Consider the following 20,727-nt stretch of genomic DNA (forward strand, 5'->3'; position numbering starts at 1 on the left):
CCTCCCTCCCTGCCGCACTATACTCCAACTTTTCCTCTGAGAAGTCTTCCCTGGCCACTCTACCTCCTTACTCTGTTTTTCCTCGGCACTCCTACCACATGTGGAAATTATCTGACCCATGGGTTGACTGCTAATTGCTGTCCCATCCGAACGTAAGCTCCTTGAGGACAGAAACTTCAGCTGGCCTGTCTCCTCGGTCCCCAGTGGAGGCCCTGGCACACAGCAGGTCCTCAATCGTTACTTGTTACGCAGTAAACAAAAAAAAAAAATCAAAGACATGACTTGAGTACTTAAGGTATTCATGATAAGGATACTCTTTTCCATTTAAGTGACACTTACCTATTTTCATCATTTCATTAGAACCTTTCAAAATACCCTGAGGGAAGCAGGGCAGGCTTTACCTTGACTTCGGTGGGGAGAAACCAGTCTGAAAACTCAAGGGAATGTTCTAGGCCACACGGGTAGGAGTTGGATCCAGATAGGCAATCAGGCCCATGTATTTTCTTTCCATTTTTCCATGTAAGGCATTTTATTTCAAATACAGCAGTTTGTACATGTCAACCCCAAACTCCCAATCTATCCATATATTTTCTATAATATGTAATGCTGCCCCCTACCACGGGAGGGGTGGCAAAAATATCACAGAGAGTATGGAACTGATCGTGTGCAAGAGAGACCCGAGGGCTGGGGAGATCCGATACAGGGCTACTCACGATGTTAGGGAAGGGGCAGGACTTCAAGAGAAATTGCTGTAAGTTTTCAACGTACCACAAACCAGTGGGGTTCTAATGACAGGATGTCAGAGTTTCAAAAATCCATCCCAAATCTCTGTGGGATGAGACCTGTCAATTTCCTTTTCACAGGAGAGGGAGCAAACAAATTCCTCCGTCGTGAATCACATAGATAATACAGAGAGATGCTTCTTACATTGCACAGTGGAAGAACCGGCCTCACTGGGCCTACATCCACACTGAGGACACAAGAGCCACAGTCACCCCATTTATAAAGGTAGTCACATTCCAGTGACCAAGGACAGAGTTCCTCTTTTGTGGTCATGTGCAATTTCGCCAGAAGCGTAGATCCAGGCAAATAATGCAGAGTGACAATAAGAATAAAAGCGGGGCGAGCAAACTGTGCCTTCCAATATAATTGGCTCGTTCCATTCTAATAGTCTAACCTGATCCCCTGCATTCCCTTATAGATAAAATATGAGAGAGCATTATATTAAAATTGTTAATAAGTGCTCAAAATGCCCTTGCTTCATGTCTCAAATTTAATGTTCTTAGCAGATTTTAATGTTACAAATTTACAATAACGTTTTCTTCAAGATTAGAAAGGTGATAGCTGGGGAAGTCACCCACTTAGAACAAAGAGACAAAAAAGCTATTGACTACTTTAAAAAATGCTTTAAATAGAGTTATTCATTCAACAAATATGTGTGCCAGGCACTATTATTCCTGTGAACAAAACAGACAAAAAAAATCTCTCTGGAGATGACTTTCCACGTACTTGCTCTTAACGTTGGATATTGATGGTCACCCCAGGACCTTTGCACTGAATTGTTCCCCCGGCCTGTTAAATACTTGTGCCAGACATCTGCACCTCTTACTCTCTCACCTCTAATTAGGTGCTCACATGTCCTCCTCTCATCTGCTCAGTAGGGCATATTCTGAACACGCTGTCTAAAGCTGACACCATCACTCCATGAGGCCCCTCTCAGTTTCATTTTTCTCCATAGCTCTATTGTAATCTAAAAGATATGTATTTTATTTTTTGTTGCCTGTCTCCTCCTACAAAACATAACTTTAAGAAATGTTTGTCTTTTTGTTCACTGTCATATCCCCAGCACCCAGAAAATAACAATAGCAATGAATTCCCCTGGTACCCAGATGCTGGTCTCTAAGTGTCATTTCCCACTAAGAGGAACCAAAGGTACTTAGAGAAAAGGCTGATTCTAGGTCTAGGGCAGAAATTATATGAGATGAACCTGGAAGCTCTTGTCATACCAGACGAGATCAAAACTATTAAAAACTCCTAGGTTATGTCAAAAGGACTCAGAAGACAACGTGAATTGGCCCCCACCGGTCAAAGAAGGTATAATATGAGAACTAGTAAGAAAATAATTGGAATGCATCAAACATATCAAATATGTTTCAATCAATGAGTTCATAATGATGGTAAAAACCAACAAGCATACAAACAAGCAGGGAAACAAACTACTAGTCACCAGTGGAAGATGCCAGGAAATCAACAGAGAACTCAAGATTTCTCTTATGAGCTGTTCCGCAGGGTAACCAAATACCAGATGAGGACTCATTTCTCTATACAGGGTATTCCTGATATATTACAAAGGAATCCCTGATGAATCCAGGCAGTGATTATCAATGGCTGCTAACATCCCCCAAAGAGAGAGAACCAGGCATTTATATGCCTCTTAATAGACGTATTTAATACCACCCACGAAACAGTTTTGAAAAAAATATTAAGCCTGACTCTGATCAAACCTCAGCTCTACTATCAATTTACAGGAAGTACAAGGGGCAGGGAAACAGGTTATACAACAACAAGGGGATATAATCGTCAAAATTCAGGACAACAAACTCTTCTAAGGGCAAAGTTTCTTCAGCGAAAAATCACAAGAGGAAAAAAATAAGAGATGAAAGGAAACCTAAATTAAAGGGACTTAAGACACCAACAATGGTAATTTATGGTCCTTGCTTGAAACTCTGTTCAAATAAATAAACTGTAATTTACAAGAAATGTGAATACTAACCTGATATTTGATGATATTAAGGAATTCTGTAATTTTTAAAATATGGAATGGTATTAGGAGCTATAAGTTTTAAGAGAGCCTCTTTTAAAGGTACGTAGTGAAACATTCACAGACGATGAGATCTTTGGGATTTGCTTCAAAATAATGAACTGGGGGCTTCCCTGGCAGCGCAGTGGTTGAGAGTCCGCCTGCCGATGCAGGGGACACGGGTTCGTGCCCCGGTCCGGGAGGATCCCACATGCCGCGGAGCGGCTGCGCCCGTGAGCCATGGCCGCTGAGCCTGCGCGTCCGGAGCCTGTGCTCCGCAACGGGAGGGGCCACAACAGTGAGAGGCCCGCGTACTGCAAAAAAAAAAAAAAACCAATAATAATGAACTGGGAGAGGTGTCAATGAATGAGATTGGCCACGAATTGACAATTATTGAATGTGAGCCATGGGCACATGGGGGGTTCCTTATACTCATCTCTTTTACATATGCTTGAAATTTTCCATATTAAAAACAGTTTAAAACATAAAACTTTACAAATATTTTATTGGTATATAATAGAAATAAATGATCAGAGACCATATTTAAAAGTTTGTAAAAGAACAAATTGGAGAGACTGCATCAAAGCCCCAGTCTGCCACATGTATTCCAAGCAGCAAAGAGGTGTTGGTTTGGGGTTTGGCAAATCCTGCCATCTACCCTTAAATTTCTGTTTAAGGTAGAGGTCAGAGTAAGAAATCTCAATCTAAATGTTGTAATATGTGAAAAAAAAAAAAAGAAATAAAATAAAAAGAAATAAAATAAAATAAAAATAAAGAAATAAAATATAAAACTAAATGTTGTAGTATATGAAACTACGGACAAAGAGGACGTGTCACGAGGAGGATGAACTTGGGAGAAGGAAGAGGTTGGGGGAAATTGAGAGATCAATCAGGCTGATGAGAAATGCTGTTCTGTAAACTTGGGATTGTTTTAAAAAATCCTTTTTCTAAATATGTCTTAGAATTCAGGTAATAAGAGCCACGAAAACACATAGATGAAAAAGATAAAAGTAAAGGCTGAATTCAAGAAGTGCAAAGAACACGATCATAAATCTCTGTCACCTCCGGTACCGCCAAAAAAATATTATCTCACAGAAAGTATATTTCGTATGTCAAGGGCTAGACATTTGAAAGGTGTGTGTGGGTATCCTCAGGCAACAGCCTAGTGGCATTTTTAAAGTACTCCCTGACCCGTCGCAAATGTTAGTTATATTTTCTCATTCGGATTTCTTCCTGCAACCTAAACAGTCAATTCTTTACTGCTGCCCACTTTGACAAATTAGTTTGTGCAACACCATTTCCAAGATATCTTTAGCAGCCAACACAGCCCATAAATCCAAATCATTGTACTGGTTATTAGGATTTCATTTCATGCTCACATTCACAAACATTTAAGCTTTCAACCTTTGCTGCTGGACATTAATCTTGGTATTAATCAAGGGATTAAGTACGCTGAATTTAAACTCAAGGTTAATAGCATGCTCAGTCAATATTAGTTTTACATATTGCCAAGGGCGAACAGAAAGAGGAAGAGACCTTTATGCCTGTTGTTTCTGAAATATAAGAAACAGATTCATGAGCAAGGCATGAAATTGCTTCTTTTGTTCCTTTATGAGGGAGTCACACACACAGGCAGGCGCGCGCACACACACACACACACACACACACACACACACACTCACTCACTCACTCAACCAGTCCAAATCGGCGTTAGCAGCAACAGCCTGTACACATCCTAAGATCTAGCAATCAATCACTGAGCAATTTGATTATTTCAGAGCAACTATACTTCCAGTGGCAACACAAGTGCTTTAAAAAAACAGTACAAACAAATTAAGAAGTCTGGCAGGGTATGATGGTTGCTAGTTGTTAGAATAATTGTGTAAATAGCAAAAATCTGTGGGAGTCAAATATATCAGCACCATCTATCAGCATAATATCAATGGGGTAAAGAAATTTATTCTCAATTTTGTAAAGGCTGATAGCAGTAAAAGGCTCTGCAGAGGGCTAAGTTAATAACACCTGAAACAATGACATTTAGAGTAATTACTTTATAGGGTCTTGTGTCTATAACGGGAGTAGTTAGTTACATGGCTCACAAAAACAGACACAGAAAATGAACTGCTCGATGATCTGGAAATGCAAGGCTGCTTAACGTATCATTCTTTCAACCCTCACCACTTGCAATGGCTAAGTACCTGGTTTCCATGAGTTATATGTTCAGGAGGATTGGCACCGTTTCTTTTTCTTTCTTTCTTTTTGGCAGGGGGGGTAAAGTATTAAAATTATGAGTATTAAACTAGCAATGAAGACTGATTAATGGAAACCAGCTAACTTAGAGCCATATTTCAAACACAGGTGGATTTGAGCATAGAACTGAATGCAAAGGCAATGGTGACAAACGACTGCACTTGAGTTCAGCTTTCGTTTGACGTGAAAGGGAAACAGGAATGGTCGATGCAGAAGCACTAAGCAACTTAACCTCTCGGAGCCTCTAGGATGCGGCTCTCTACTCCTCAGAGATGGGGAGAGGTTGAAATGACGCTGTGTATTGGAGGTGTCAGGCACACAGTGCAGCTCAGCCATGTTTCATTCTTATTGTCTGCCACTCAACAAGGGCAATGACGAGACTTTTAGCATCACACCCAGCCCCTAATACAACATCAGACATACGACAAGCATCCGTGGGGATAATGGAAGGGGAAACACCGATGGCTTTACCTCCTGGGATTTCCCATAAAAGGCTGGGAGACTACAAGTTGGTGAAGGTAAAAGCAGAAGTTTATACTCCCATAATTCAGCAGAGTTGGCACACTGAGATAACTGGGGGAAAGAAAAATGCAGGAAGAGCGCTATCTCCTAAGACTGGTCTGAATCTAAATGCCTCAGTTCAACCGGTGACTGACTATAGAGGAGACATTTTATTTCATGTCCTCTTTTATATCTCTCAAAGCTCTGCAGTTAAACAGATGGAAACAAGAATTGGCTCTTCAGTGAGGATTAAGAAAAGAAAGTCGCCAGTACATCCACTGATCAAGTAAACAAATCAAATGAAGATGTCTCTCTCAATCATTTTACCAATTGCAAGAGTAACCACGCATACGATACAGGTTAAATGAAGTAACAAAAGATGGAAAGAAAGCAAGAGGGAAAAAAAAAAAAACTAGACAAAATACATCACCACAAAGCCATAGATGTTGTCCAGGATTTACAGAATACTAGAACACAATTAACTGGCTTTAGGAAACACCTCTAATAATTTCATGTAGGCAACGGCAGAGGGGTACTGCTGTTCCATGCATCCGGTTCACGATTTAACTGTGAACAAGTTGCACATCCTGACAAAGGAAGTCAAGGGGAACAGCTGAATTTCTGTTACCAGAAGCCTAGGGATCTAAAATTAAATGAGACTGGTGAATGAGAACCAGAAATTGATTCCAATTCTAAGACAGAATCAAGGTCCCACATAAAATGTCACAGGCTAAGTGACACCCCACAACTGTACTCAAATAATGGCAATATCAAAAACCTATCATGTATAGACACAGAAAAGAAACTTATGGTTACCAAAGGGGAAAGGTGAGGGGGAGGAATAAATACGGAATTTGGGATTAACATATACACACTACTATATATAAAATAGATAATCAACAAGGACCTACTGTATAGCACAGGGAACTCTACTTGATATTCTGTAATAACCTACATGGGAAAAGAATCTGGAAAAGCATATATAACTATATACAATTGAATCATTTCGCTGTACACCTGAAACTAACACAACATTGTAAATCAACTTTATTTCAATAAAAATAAATAAATAAATAACCACTCCCCACAAAGAAGTAAAACAAAAACAAAACCCAAAAAACCTATCATAAAAGTGTCAGTTCTACAAATTGAGTATCATTTATTTGCCAGGTTCTACTCTAAGCATGCTCCCATATAGGCTCAGGAATTCTCACGGCAGGATCCTTTAAAAACAAAATTAAAACATATGATAAAGGAAGAACCTGAGGCACAAAGAGGACAACTTTTCCAAGAGCACAGTGTTTAGAAAGCATTAGAAACAGAAGCTTAAGTCAGCTACGAGGCTCTAAGGCAGTACTGCCTATTCAAGTGGCCATGTTGGTTAAATTTTCCTCTCTTATAGGGTCCCTGTTAAGATGCTTTGATAAAATGGAAAATTTTTTTAAAAGGCCAGAGTTTCAAGGTAATTTTCAGATTAAAACTTTGAAAAAGAAGTTCCTAGTTCTTTCCCAGGACCCCTTCCTGGCTTAATTACCTGTATCCATGCTTCGTCTTCCATTAGACTTGAAAGATAATGAATGGGTAGCATGGTGCCAAGTAAATGAGTCCTCAGTAATTGTTGACAATCAGTGAATACAATAGATGTTCAGTAAGTGCTCACTGAACTGAATTCAGTGTTGCAGAAAGAAAGGTCTGATCATTTGCATAAGAAGAGAGTAGAAGAGGCAAATGAAGTACCCTTCCACATCCCGAAAGGAGAAAAAATAGTTAAAGGTTCTGCAAGGAAACACCCAGGCTCCAATATGAAGTCTACATGATCCATCACATCTTTATGCGGCCCCATCTATCCCACACTCCTCTCAGTTTACCTGCACCAGAATCTCCCTTTTCTCTCATCTTAACTGGGTCCTTCCTTCCCTGTCGGTAGGGGTAGGGTGGCAGTTTCAAAGGAAGGGAACCAGGTCATATATAATTACAGCCCCTGTCCACCTGGACCATTCTCCCACCCCTCCCCAGCTCCGGCTTGGGAGATGGACACCCAGGCTGGAGTGAGCACGTCAAATCCTCTTTCTCTCCCTTCACCTCAGGCAATCCTCCCCGAGATGCTGGAAGGCATGAAATTAGCTCAGCTTGTCCATCAGGGAGCCCGGTTAGACTCTGGCTAAAGTCTATCAAATGGAAGTGGGAAGAAAACGTTTGAAAATTGAACTAAATGAGGAACTTTTTCCTCAGGGCAGGAAACATGCCTCTAACTGACTTCTCACTAGAGTGAAGGTTCACCCATAGCCCCAGGCCCTACTCCTCCGGAGAAGAAAATGAGGCCGGCCCCAGGCCACCCAAGCTCCAAACACACTCAAATACATGCCACAAAGTCAACTGGCCAGCAGCCACCTAATGAAGTACATCACACACCCAACCTCTCAGTGCTTTTCGTTTCCAAGAGGCATTTTAACTGTCACTAACTCTGAAGGTTCCCATGATGGCCCTGGGGTGGCCGTGGAGCAAACCTTGGCAAAAAAAAGTCTGACTGGATCTTACAGAAGCAAGAGAAGTTAAGGGTGCGGAAGAGGGACAAACCCCACAGATTCCAGGGCCACATGCCCTATAGCAATACTGGCTTGGCCTCCATCCCCAAAACTGTCCCTGTCACCTTATACCAGAGAGAAGAGGTACCTGAATCCCACAAGGGAAACTATGGCAAAAACATTTCATTTAGCTTCAAAATGGAGGCATTCTCCTTTCTGCATGGCATCACCAGGGAGCTGTTATTAAACTACTGATTAAACAGCAAGAGAACCAAAACCAGGGGGCGCGAAAAAAAAAAAAAAAAAAAAAAAAAAAAGGCAGTCAAGAGCCTGCCAAGTGCACATCCTCAGAAATTAGCTGGCGTCTGTTTCACAAGCCCCTAGGGCTGCTGCCCCTGCCCATAACGGGGGTGGGGAGGTGGGCAGCCAGTGAGTTTTCATTCCCTACTCAGTTCTCTCCCAGTAATTGGCGCTGGATAAAGTCTTAACCCCACCCTATCCCCTTAACCTTTCTAAAGGTGAAATGGAGATCCCTAAAGCATGTAACAAATTCCATGTGGTCTGTAAAATGCCCTGTAGCCCTTAAAAAAAAGGGGAAAAAGCTGCTATTTAAATTCAAGGGTACAAATGAAGTTCAGATAAAAAGGGGAAAAAAAGTAAATAATTCAGCCTGTAAGTAGATAGCTAACTCAGCCAATAAGCATATGAAAATATGCTCAACGTCACTAATCATTAAGGAAATGCAAACCACAACCAGAGTGAGATACCCCCTCAAACCCATTCAGAGGGCCACTAAAAAAAAAAAAACCCAGAAAATAACAAGTGCTGGCAAGGATGTGGAGAAGTTAGAACCCTTGTGTACTGTTGGTGGGAATGTAAAATGGTGCAGCCGCTGTGGAAAACAGTTTGGTGGTTCCTCAAAAAATTAAAAATATAATTACCATTTAATCCAGCAACTCTACTTCTGGATCTATACCCAAAAGCATTGAAAGCAGAGTCTCAAAGAGTTATGTGTACACCTACGTTCATAACAACATTATTCACAATACCTGAAAGGTGGAAGCAATCCAAGGGTCCATTTGACAAATGAATGGGTAACAAAATGTGGTCTATACACACAATGGAACATATTATTAAGCCTTACAAAGGAAGGACATACTGACACATGTACAACATGGATGAACCTTGAGTACACTATGCGAAGTGAAATCAGCCCATGACAAAAAGACAAATACTGTACACTGCACTTATAGGAGTACTTGGAGTAGTCACGGTCAGAGGCAGAAAGTAGAAGGGTGTTTGCCGGGGCTGGGAGAAGGGAGGGAACGTGGAGTTATGGTTTAACGGGAACAGAGTCTCAGGTTGGCAAGAGGAAGCATTCTGGAGATGGATGGATGGTGGTGACGGTCGCAGTGTGAATGGACTTAAGGCCGCTGAACTTTACACTTTATGGTTAAGAAGTTTTACTACATTTTTGTGTTAGGTGTATTTTACTACCTTTTTTTTTAATTGGGAAAAAATTAAAACAGTTTTACTACATTTTTGTGTTAGGTGCATTTTACTACCTTTTTTTTTTTAATTGGGAAAAAATTAAACAGTGAACTCAGACTATTCTTCCCTCAAGGAGAAAAAAAAAAAAAGTCACTTTACTTGGCGACAGAGGAGAGTCACGCAGAAGGGAATCACAGGCCCTTCGTGGGAAAACAATACCCGTTTTTCAGCCTTTCAGATTCCAGGCTCAGCTACAGAACAGACCGTCCACCCCCACCCCACAAAGCCACAAGAAGCTACTCACCTCACTGAGGTAAATAAAAAAAGAGCAGGTGGACCCATCCACTCCGTATTCTGCGTAGCAGGGATCCGAGCGCCACATATCTTTCATCCACTGAAACAACCAGAGAAGGCGAGAACGCCGATGAGCAGCCTGATCTCTGCGGCCAGGCACACCTGCCAACAGAGACGGCGAGGGCTCGGAGGGGGAGCGGGCTGGCTCAAGCCATGGCCTGAAGCTCAGGAACCCTGGGCTGAGGTCAGGAGACAGATGCTCAGCTCTTGGACGACCGTGGCTTGAGCTGGGCCTTAGCACAGAGGCCTTTGGAGTGGACAGAGGCCATGAGACACACCCTGCAGTGCAGCCCGGGAGAAGCAACGGCAAGGAGTGTTTTATCAAGAGCAAGTGCCTAATGCAGTGCCCCGGCATCAGAATCCCCTCCCCGGAGAACTACAGTTTCACAAGCCTCGGCACAGTGCCTGGGAGAGAGCGCACGGACGAGGGCAGGAGCTCAGCGTGCGGTGAGTCCCAAATGGAGGCTAGGTAAACGCCCTGTGGTTTGGTCTCACCATCCTACGTGGCGCTTGAACACTAACTTTTCTCTGCAAACCACTGCGAAGGAGAGTGGTCTCCCCAAGGGCTGGCCGTATAAATGGGATGAAAAAAAAATGTTAAGAGTCAAAGAATGGCCAAGAGTGTCTGGGTACTGGACTGCACATGCAAATGTGACATTGAAATCTCGATCTGGAGACCTCACAGCAGAGGCCTGGGGCAGAGGGAAGGTGGATACTAAATAATGGCAGCCCCTTGTCTTTGGCCCTTGAAGGATCACCTGCTGGAGGATGGGAAGGGGGTGGTAGTGACAGCTTCAAAGCCACTGCAGGTGCCTGCAATGGCTCAGCCCTTTCAGTCTGACCACTTAGTCACTGTTGACTAACCCCACAGAGCTGGCATAAGCAGGGAAGGGTTGTCATGGCCACAGCCCCTAACTGGCAGGACTGAGGCGCCCCTTAAATGACTCCCTTAAAGGGCTCGCTTGCCCATGTGTATCGCTGGGGAGAAGAAGGGAGGGTGGGGGAAGCAAGGGGCTGTTCGTGCAGATTAAGGAGGATGGGGACGAATGGACATCCCTTCTGCCTTACCTTAATTTTCCCCTCGCAGTGGGGGTAGCCATCCATAGGAGGCAATACGCATTTTTCTTGAGCTCCATTAATGATATCTGAAAAGGAGGAAAGACAACAAAGGATACTATCAAGTTTATTGCAAGTGAGGGTCAGAGAGAGAAAAGGAAAAGAGAAGTCTACCCTGGGAGCCCCTCCAGCTGACGACAGTTCTGACTGGTCTGCAGGGAGGACCTGACCCAACCAGAGCCCACCTCCAGCACGGCCAGAGACCTGTGACATGCATGGCCCAGCCGCAAAGGTTGAGCCGGGCCAACCAGAGTGCTTGCCTGAAAATCTGCAACTGGGAAACTGAGAAACCATACGAGTGGGGGGCAGGAAATGAAGATTAGGAGGGTCACAGGGCCGGCGAGGCCAGGCTAGGCTATGAGGACAAACTGAGGCCAGGAGCAGCTTCAGGAACACGTGTGCTTATCACTTATGGAATCTAAAAAAGCGGTACAAATGAACTTATTTCCAAAACAGAAACAGACACACAGACATAGAAAACAAACCTATGGCTACTGAAGGAGAAGTGGGGGGGATCAATTGGGAGTCTGGGATTAACAGATGCACACTACTATATATAAAATAGATAAATGATAAGGACCTGCTGTATAGCACAGGGAACTCTACTCAATATTTTGTAATAACCTATAAGGGAAAAGAATCTGAAGAAAATAGGTGTGTGTGTGTGTGTGTGTGTGTGTGTCTGTCTGTATAAATAACCGAAACTACTTTGCTGTACACCTGAAACTAACACAACACTGTAAATCAACTATACTTCAATAAAACAAAACAGACATGCGCTTGAGCTGAGGCAGCCCACAGGAGAGAGAAAGGCGAAGAGAACCATGTGCTCAGAAAGCCACAAGATGCATCTGCAAGGTGCACCTTCTTACAGACCCGGTTCTTAAATTTCCACCAAGATCTCCTTATTCTTCCACTATTTCCTCCCAATAAACTCCCTTTGTATTAGCAAGCTAGAGTAGATTCCTATTCCTTGTAACTACAGACTCAAAACTGAAAAGAATGCCTCCCAGAAGCTTTAGTGATGGACAACAGACAAACCAGTAAACAAGTGAACAGCAGTGTAAAAGGCCTTATGTTAGGGCGGGGCAAGGGAAGGACACGTGGCTTCCCTGGATCCAGTGACATCTCAGCTGAGATGTGAAGATGAAGGAGCGAGCCAGGTAGAGGGACAAGGTAGAGATGGTGTTCAGGAAAACATCCAAATGCAGGACCTGGTCTGACTGGAGTGAATTAGTACGAGGTACTGAGAGGCAGCGTCCAACCAGAAAGGCCTCAAGCACCAAAATAAAGACTCTGGTCTTTGTACTAAGGGCCTGGGTGGCGGAGCACTGAAAAGTTTTAAGGAGAAGATAGTTACGATCAGTGTTTTGTTTAGGAACAATCATTTCAGCTGGAAAGGCCGACAACCCTAAACCTACATGCTTCTGTTTTTGGACCAACTATATTTTCTGCACATGCTTGGAAAATGTCCCAACTATTCACTGCTGACAGTTTCCTATACCAAGTACTAATCGGAAATTAGATCCCAAACTACAATATCAACCTAAGGATAACTAGAGTGTAAAATCAATATCCTCCTTTTCATAGGTCGGAGGCAGTGTCTGTTAGTTGTTAACATGGAAGACAGTTTGTTGGAGGCTTTGTTTCCCCATCTGTAAAATCGGAATAACTGCACCTCTATTTCATCCAGGTCTTATTAAATATTTAAGTTAACGTTTGTAAAAAAGCCTCGTCTGGCCCTCCCATCACATGATACCACAGACCATGGCAGGTGCTTAAAAGTTGGCATTTGCTGTATAATTCCATGCAACTTTCACTCACTATACCCAGGAAAGCAATATTTCAAATGCACATGCTTCTGGAAATGCATTCTCTTCGTTTTTAAAATAAATGCAGGTTTGAATGGTGGCTCTCCCTAAAGCTCCCCTTCTCTCTCATGTGTACGGGGACAGCCAGCTCCAGAATCCACTGACAGACGGGCTCCCTCACCAAAGAAAAGAAGTGCTTTCCAATGACTACTGCTCCTATCACTATTTTAAATTCCAATTTTGTTTACTACTTAAGCAAGTAAGACGCAGCAGCGGTTCCGAGAAATTAAGCAGAGTCCAAAACAGCCGAGGGTTGGGATAATCAGACATCTGAGATACTCAGGGGTAAATTACTCCTCTTTCTTTACACACAAGAGGTATTACTCTAGTTCCAGATGTTCAGAGCCAGAAGTTATTGAAATGAGGTGAGCTGGAGGTACGGCAGTGCGGGACGAAGAGAAATCGCCGAGTGTTAAAATAAACCAGCAGGTCCGTGAAGGCTGCAGGCAAAGCCTAGTTGCTGGCAGTGTGGGTCCTCTTCATTCAAGAGTTTCAAGAAATAAAAAAATGTTATGCTAAGAGTCAGCAAACTTTTTCCATAAAGGGCTGGACAATAAATATTTTAGTCTGGGCAGGCCACATGGTCTCTGTCTGGGATGTAGCAGGAAAGCAGCCACAGACGACAGGCGGAGGATGGGTGTGGCTGTGTTCCAATAAAACTTTATTTACAAAAACAGGCACAGACCCCGATATTGGCCATGCTAAGAGACTCCCCAAATGAGGATCCTCACTTCTGCAAAGACCTGCTGAACTAACTTTTTTTTTTTTTTTTTGGTACGTGGGCCTCTCACTGTTGTGACCTCTCCCGTTGCGGAGCACAGGCTCCGGACGCGCAGGCTCAGTGGCCATGGCTCACGGGCGCAGCCGCTCCGCGGCATGTGGGATCCTCCCGGACTGGGGCACGAACCCGTGTCCACTGCGTCGGCAGGCGTACTCTCAACCACTGTGCCACCAGGGAAGCCCTGAACTGACTTTTTAAAGGACATCTGCAGGCACTCCCCTGTCCGGCGTGCCCTTCCTGTCACCCCTCCCGGTTCCCTCCACCCATTTAAAGCCCCTCCTCCTTTAAGACCTAGCTCGAGCATCCCCACCTGAAGAGAGCCCTGATCCTTCTTCTCCATCCCCAGGCTGAGTCAGGACCGAGTCAGGGCTGAGTGCTGCCCTGCGGCTTCTGGCCCTCCCACCACAGTGAGCAATCCTGTTCTCTTGTTCGCATCTGTTCACCTCCCCTCCTAGGAGGTGGGAAGGTTACGTCTTTCTGCTCCATCACCAGGCACTCAGTGAGTGCTGCTAGGTTGAATAAACATACGCATGTTCTGCCTGCCTCCCCACCATCCCCGGCCTGACCCTTGGGCTCAGGGAGAATGAGTCTGAGCTGAGACCCCTGCTAGACCAGCATTTTTTGCTCCTCTTCCAAGCAGCAGTGTGTCAGCTAATCCAACAGGGGCTCCTCTGCATTTCCATGATCTCATGAGGAATTTTCTCATTATTTTGTTACACAGTGGTGGGTTTGAATAAACAGTGGCTTCCAAAAGTGTAGCTGGATGACTTGAGGCTCTGGGGTGGAAGGGATCCGTGGAAGGGAGACACGGAAAGCGCCATGGGGCCGAGCTGCTCACAGAATCCAACCCCCAGTAAGTAACCTGAACAAGACCCTCCATTACCTCCCAGGCCCTGAGGAGTTTCAGCACACCCCACAGGACAGCTCCCGGCCTTGTTTCCATCACAATGACAAAAACTCAATGAATCATGTTTTCATTCCTTTGTGTCCACAGAAGACACTTCTACCTTTGCAAGAGCCTCCAACCTAAGGTTGGTTAAAAAAACCCACAAAAATTCAGGCCAAAAGAGGTTAACGTGACGGCTTTTCAGGGGACACTTAGCTTAATGAGGCCCCTCCCCACAAAAGGTGTCAGGATTCTGCCAAGATACATTACTAGAAGGCTCTCCCTGCTGTTCACTCCACCCTCTCACACAGGTCATCTTTTTTTTTTTAACGGTGAAAGGGCAAAGGAAAAAGAAGATGTTAATGTAAGCAAAGAAGCTCAGCTCTTCTACTGTTTAGGAATCAGTTTCATCTCTTACCCTCATACACCAGCCCAAGTAGCATCTTGCACTGAAAACTTCACCTCTGAACCGATTCTATGGTACCGTCAACCAGGTATTAGAAAAAAGGCAGGGTACCCTAGGTGCAAAAAACTCTGTTGTTTTATCAGGGTAGTAGGAGGTCAAATATTAGGTTTAATCTAAGAGAACATTTTTCTTATTATCAAAAATGCTTACAACTCAGGAAGAGCACATGTACAGCAGGAGAAGTGACGAAAGATGCCATAAACACACCCAGAGCAGCGTGTTCCCATCAAGCGTGGAGCCATATTCTCCCCGACGGTCCTAACATGCATACACAGATTGAGAGACACAACAGCATTTCAAATACATATCTGGAAGCGACAGAGACAAAGAGATATGGAACCAGACACACAGATGTTTTTAACTCATGGCTTCCTCTGCCCAAGGAAGGAAGGAAAGTGGGAGAGTACAGGGCAGAAGTAAATGGTAAAGACAGTCTCAGAGGGACTGTGAGAATTGAAAAGGGTGATAGAGGAAACAGAGGTGGACAACACGACCTCCCTTGATACAGTACCAGCCTTTCTAAAGCGCTGGCACACACGTTAGCACATTTTATACTCACCACATCCTCCTGAACAAGGAAGACAATTATCTCATCTTATAGTTTGGAAAGGAGACGCTTCAAAATCCTCAGCGGCTACCTCCAAACTCAGCCCACAGCCGCCTGGAACATCTCTCAAAAGCCTGCTGCTGGCCATGTGCTTCCATGTCAAAGCTACATCCTTGGGCTTCCCTGGTGGCGCAGTGGTTGAGAGTCCGCCTGCCGATGCAGGGGACACGGGTTCGTGCCCCGGTCCGGGAAGATCCCACATGCCGCGGAGCAGCTGGGCCCGTGAGCCATGGCCGCTGAACCTGCGCGTCAGGAGCCTGTGCTCCACGGCGGGAGAGGCCACAGCAGTGAGAGGCCCGCGTACCGCAAAAAAAAAAAAAAAAAACCTGCATCCTTGAAAGACATGGTCCATACCCTGGAGGAGCTCCCCAGGACTAGGGGGAGGGACCACATACAGCAGAGCCCCCTCCTCGGGTATAGCCTCCTGGAAGGCGGGACACCCACCCTCAGGGCTGTGGCCCAGCACCCAACCTACTGCCTGGCACCCTGGCAACTCCATTGTATTTTTTTAGACAGATGAACAAATGTAACAAAGGGATTAAGAGCCCCAGTTCCAGAGGAGCACAGGGAGAAGAAAGAGCCACGGAAGAAAGGGGGTGGGCGGTCCTCACTGGGAATCTCTGAAACAGAAATGCAAGAGTTCCGGACCACACACTAAACAAGCCAAAGGAATCTGGGCTCCACACAAGGAAAAATGTCACAAGGAGGAGCAGTGAAAGAAGACTCACTGCCGCAAGACAAATACCGCGTGCTAACACATATATATGGAATCTAAGAAAAAAAAAAATGTCATGAAGAACCTAGGGGTAAGACGGGAATAAAGACACAGACCTACTAGAGAATGGACTTGAGGATATGGGGAGGGGGAAGGGTAAGCTGTGACAAAGCGAGAGAGAGGCATGGACATATATACACTACCAAATGTAAAATAGATAGCTAGTGGGAAGCAGCCGCATTGCACAGGGAGATCAGCTCAGTGCTTTGTGACCACCTAGAGGGGTGGGATAGGGAGGGTGGGAGGGAGGGAGACGCAAGAGGGAAGAGATATGGGAACATATGTATAACTGATTCACTTTGTTATAAAGCAGAAACTAACACACCATTGTAAAGCAATTATACTCCAATAAAGATGTAAAAAAAAAGAAGACTCATTGCCAATGCAGGGAGGGAGGAAGTGGCCTATCCCCCATGTGAATGACTGACATTCATACCTTATTAGTATTTAAAAAGAGAGGCTTGCAGTTTTGTGAGATATGATCTTAATGACTCATATGTTAACTGTCCTGATGCATTTACAAGTCAAACACAAGATCCATTGGGTACCATACAAGGATACCTTTAGTTTTAGCTGCCAAGTTCAATACATATACATGGAGATGCTGTCTGTTTTTAAAGTCATCAACTATCAACTATGCAGCATCATAAAACACTCACCTACTACAAACTTATTTCAAGTAAATGATAACCTTTCCTGACTCTGTTGAACAAAAGAGCTCCAGGAATATGGTTATAAAAAGAGGCTCACAACAAACAAGGATGGCAGCCAGGTGTCACCCTTAGTCCGATTCTATAAATACTTGTGTGTGGTACCACCTGTAAGAAACTCGGCTACATGCTCCCGGGTGGTGATGATAAAGTGAGGACAGGAGAGCAGGGGAGTGGATGTGTGTGGTGGGTAGTGGGAGGCAAGGGGGAGGTGGTGGAGAGGGGGAGAGGTGTTTTGTGAGCCCTACACAGAAAGAAGATAGTTATTTTAGAATGAAAGTTGACCCTCCCAAGAGAGCCTCCTTTGGCAAGGTTCACTTTTCTGAATATTAATTACAGCAAAGACGACGTGTCTGAATAGTAATCATAGCAAAGACGACGTGTCTGAATATTAATTACAGCAGAGATGACGTGTCTGAATATTAATTACAGCAAGAACGACGTGTCTGAATATTAATTATTGCAAAGATGACGTGTTTGAATATTAATTACAGCAAAGACGACGTGTTTGAAACGGTACTTCTTCTTAAGAACCTGTAAAACACAGTGCCATTAATTTTTTATCTAGAACTGAACAGGCATCAGATAGGTTAAGGGTGCCTGATTTCTTCACCATTGCTATTTTAATGGAAGATGAAAAAGGAAATTTAAAAATCTCTCAGAAATCTCAAAAAACGTGACCATCTGTCTACCCCTGGAAGTTTTAGGAAACCGAGTTCAATCTCCTGGTCCAGTGTCTTTGCCAGCAGCTAAGATAACCATCTTCATGAGTGAGGGCTCGATTCGGCCCAAAGGTACCCCAAGCATATTTCCTCTCAAAAGATAAAGGGTCTCCAGCAATTCTGTTTTTTGTGTAGGGTAAGGTAGTGTTTCTCTCCGAACACCCGATAGGAACACACCGCCCCAGTTATCAGATGGCCCCTGCAGGGTGCCCACGTGAGCACTGCACCAGCCGGGAGCTGACTTCACCTCTGTGCTCAGCCTGGAGACCATGCTCTTGCCAGCGCCTCCATCAGCCGGCCTCACGTCAGGAGTTACCAGCAATAAATCGGCCAGGAATCAGCCATGGTGAAATACAATCTCCCATTACGAATGACCTCACCAGTCATTCTCAGTTGGCAAATATTCATTTAGGGCCACTTTTTACATTTGCATTATGAAAAAGTGATTTAATTTCCATAACTGAATCATGTACACATATTCCAGAGCCCATATTCCAGGGCCCACAGGAACAGGAAGCTCTCTGCCCACTGAAGGAGCTGGGGAGTCATGACGGGTAATGGGCACGACACACTCACGGACTCCCAGGGATGGACGCCAGGCACTTTGAAAAGAGTTGTTTGCATTTTGTTGGTTTTGTTTTGTTTTTCAATGTAAGAAGCTAGAAATGCAATCACTGTACCAAAGAATTTCAGAGCTGCAGAGGACTTCTGAAGCCATATTAGTAAGCTGTTGACTTTTCCTGATTCATAATAAGGCCTAGAGAGATGAACTGCCTTCTGCATTCAGTGGTTTAATAAAATTCACTAGTTACCTCTCATGCACAACACATTCTGCATGTTCAACCCAGGCTTCTGTCTTCTGGGTCAAGACTGTTTCCACTACTCTGGCTCTTGGTATGAAAAGGCACACGACCGCCATCATCACCATATTCACACTCTACACCAGAAACCCAAAGAGTCAACCCTGAAGAATAAAATGATCAGTTTTTACTTGTCTCTGAAGAAGCACTCCAAGGGCCTCAGGGACTTGCTAAAAACCTGGAGCTACAGTACTGCCCATAAGCAAACACTATAGGCATAATGGAAGTCAACAGGAAAATCATATTCAATGGACAGTTGTTCAATCATGCACAGCTTTTCAAGGATGACGCTAATGTGTAAAAAAAAAAACGAAGTTGTGAGGACTATGAAAACACAGTGTCAAGTATAATCAACGTCAAAAATTTCAAACCACAGTAACAGCCAAGTAACCCTAGATTATTTAGGCTTTTCTTCTGTCATACCCTGGGGTCATTTGTTTGTTTATTTATTTTTGCAGAATTTCCACCTCATTAAGCTTTGAAGCTAACATTAATACCGTTTTACCTTTCATTGGTAATACAGAATTAAAAAGAATATCTAGGATTAAGATTCTCAGTACAATGAGGTATCACCTCACGCCGGTCAGAATGGCCATCATTAAAATGTCTACAAATAATAAATGCTGGAGAGGGGGTGGAGAGAAAGGAACCCTCCTACACTGTTTGTGGGAATGTAAATTGATACAGCCACTATGGAGAACGGTATGGAGGTTCCTCAGAAAACTAAAAATAGAGCTACCATATGGTCCTACAATCCCACTCCTGGGCCTTTACCCAAAGAAAACTCTAATTCAAAAAGATACATGCACCCCAATGTTCACTGCAGCACTATTTACAACAGCCAAGACATGGAAGCAACCTAAATGTCCATCGACAGATGAAAGAATAAAGGTGATGCGGTATATGTATACGATGGACTATTCCTCAGCCATAAAAAAGAATGAAATAATGCCATTTGCACCAACATGAATGGACACAGAAATTATCATACTAAGTGAAGTAAGCCAGACAGAGCAAGATAAATATCATATTGATACGATATCGCTTATATATGGAATCTAAAAAAAAAAGGATACAAATGCATTTATTTACAGAACAGAAATAGACTCACAGACTTAGAAAACAAACTTACGGTTACCAAAGGGGAAAGCGGGGGAGGGATAAATTAGGAGATTGGGATTACCATATACACACTACTATACATAAAATAGATAACCAATAAGGAACTATTGTATGGCACAGGGAACTATACTCAATATTTTGTAATAATCTACAAGGGAAAAGAATATATATACATACATACATATATATATACACATATATAAAAAACTGAATCACTGTGCTGTACACCTGAAACAACATTGTAAATCAACTATATATAATTCAATAAAATAAAATAATTTAATTAAAAGGGATTCTCAGTAGGAGGGGCAGGGTCTGTAAGAATGTTGTGTACACACACATACAGAAACACACAAACACACACACACACCCTCCATTCTGATAGGCCCCCAGGTACTGCTACTGATACAAGCATGTCACATTCCTTAGAATATTCAGGCAGAAAAGGCTGGTCATCACACACCTAGGAACACGTATGTGCAGTGGGCAGAAAACAGCTGGGGTTAAACACCTGACAGTGACATGAAAAAAAAAGTTCATCATCATTAGCAATCGGGGAAACGCAAATGAAAACCACCATGATATATCGCTTCATCCACTGAAACCGCTATAATCAAAAATTCAGGTCATAACAAGTGTTGGCAAGAATGTAGAGAAATCAGAACCCTCAAGCACTGCTGGCAGGAAGAGAAAATAATGCAGCTATTCTGGAAAACAGTCTAGCAGCTCCTTAACAAGTAACACATAGCGTTACCCTTTGACCCAGCAATTCCACTCCTAGGTAGATACCCAAGAAAAATGAAAACCTAGACCCACACAAAAGTTCATGGCAGCATTATTCATGAGAGCCAAAAGGTGAACACTGGAAACAATCCAAATGTTCATCAGTG

At 43.6% G+C, this 20,727-nt stretch overlaps 1 protein-coding gene across 4 annotated transcripts in view; it reads right to left on the reverse strand.

Annotated features, from left to right (window-relative positions):
• MGAT5 (alpha-1,6-mannosylglycoprotein 6-beta-N-acetylglucosaminyltransferase) overlaps positions 1 to 20,727 on the reverse strand; it is a 362,902-nt gene that overhangs the window by 144,550 nt on the left and 197,625 nt on the right. For all 4 annotated transcript variants that reach the window (XM_019925447.3, XM_019925446.3, XM_073807768.1 and 1 more), the window contains exons 5-6: positions 10,990 to 11,066; positions 9,872 to 9,961 (exon numbers count right to left, since the gene is read on the reverse strand). In XM_019925447.3, coding sequence (XP_019781006.1) covers positions 9,872 to 9,961; positions 10,990 to 11,066 — 167 coding nt within the window. The remainder of the gene's footprint in view (positions 1 to 9,871; positions 9,962 to 10,989; positions 11,067 to 20,727) is intronic.

The sequence above is a fragment of the Tursiops truncatus genome, chromosome 7 (genome assembly GCF_011762595.2).
Source record: "Tursiops truncatus isolate mTurTru1 chromosome 7, mTurTru1.mat.Y, whole genome shotgun sequence".
Taxonomy (NCBI): Eukaryota; Metazoa; Chordata; class Mammalia; order Artiodactyla; family Delphinidae; genus Tursiops; species Tursiops truncatus.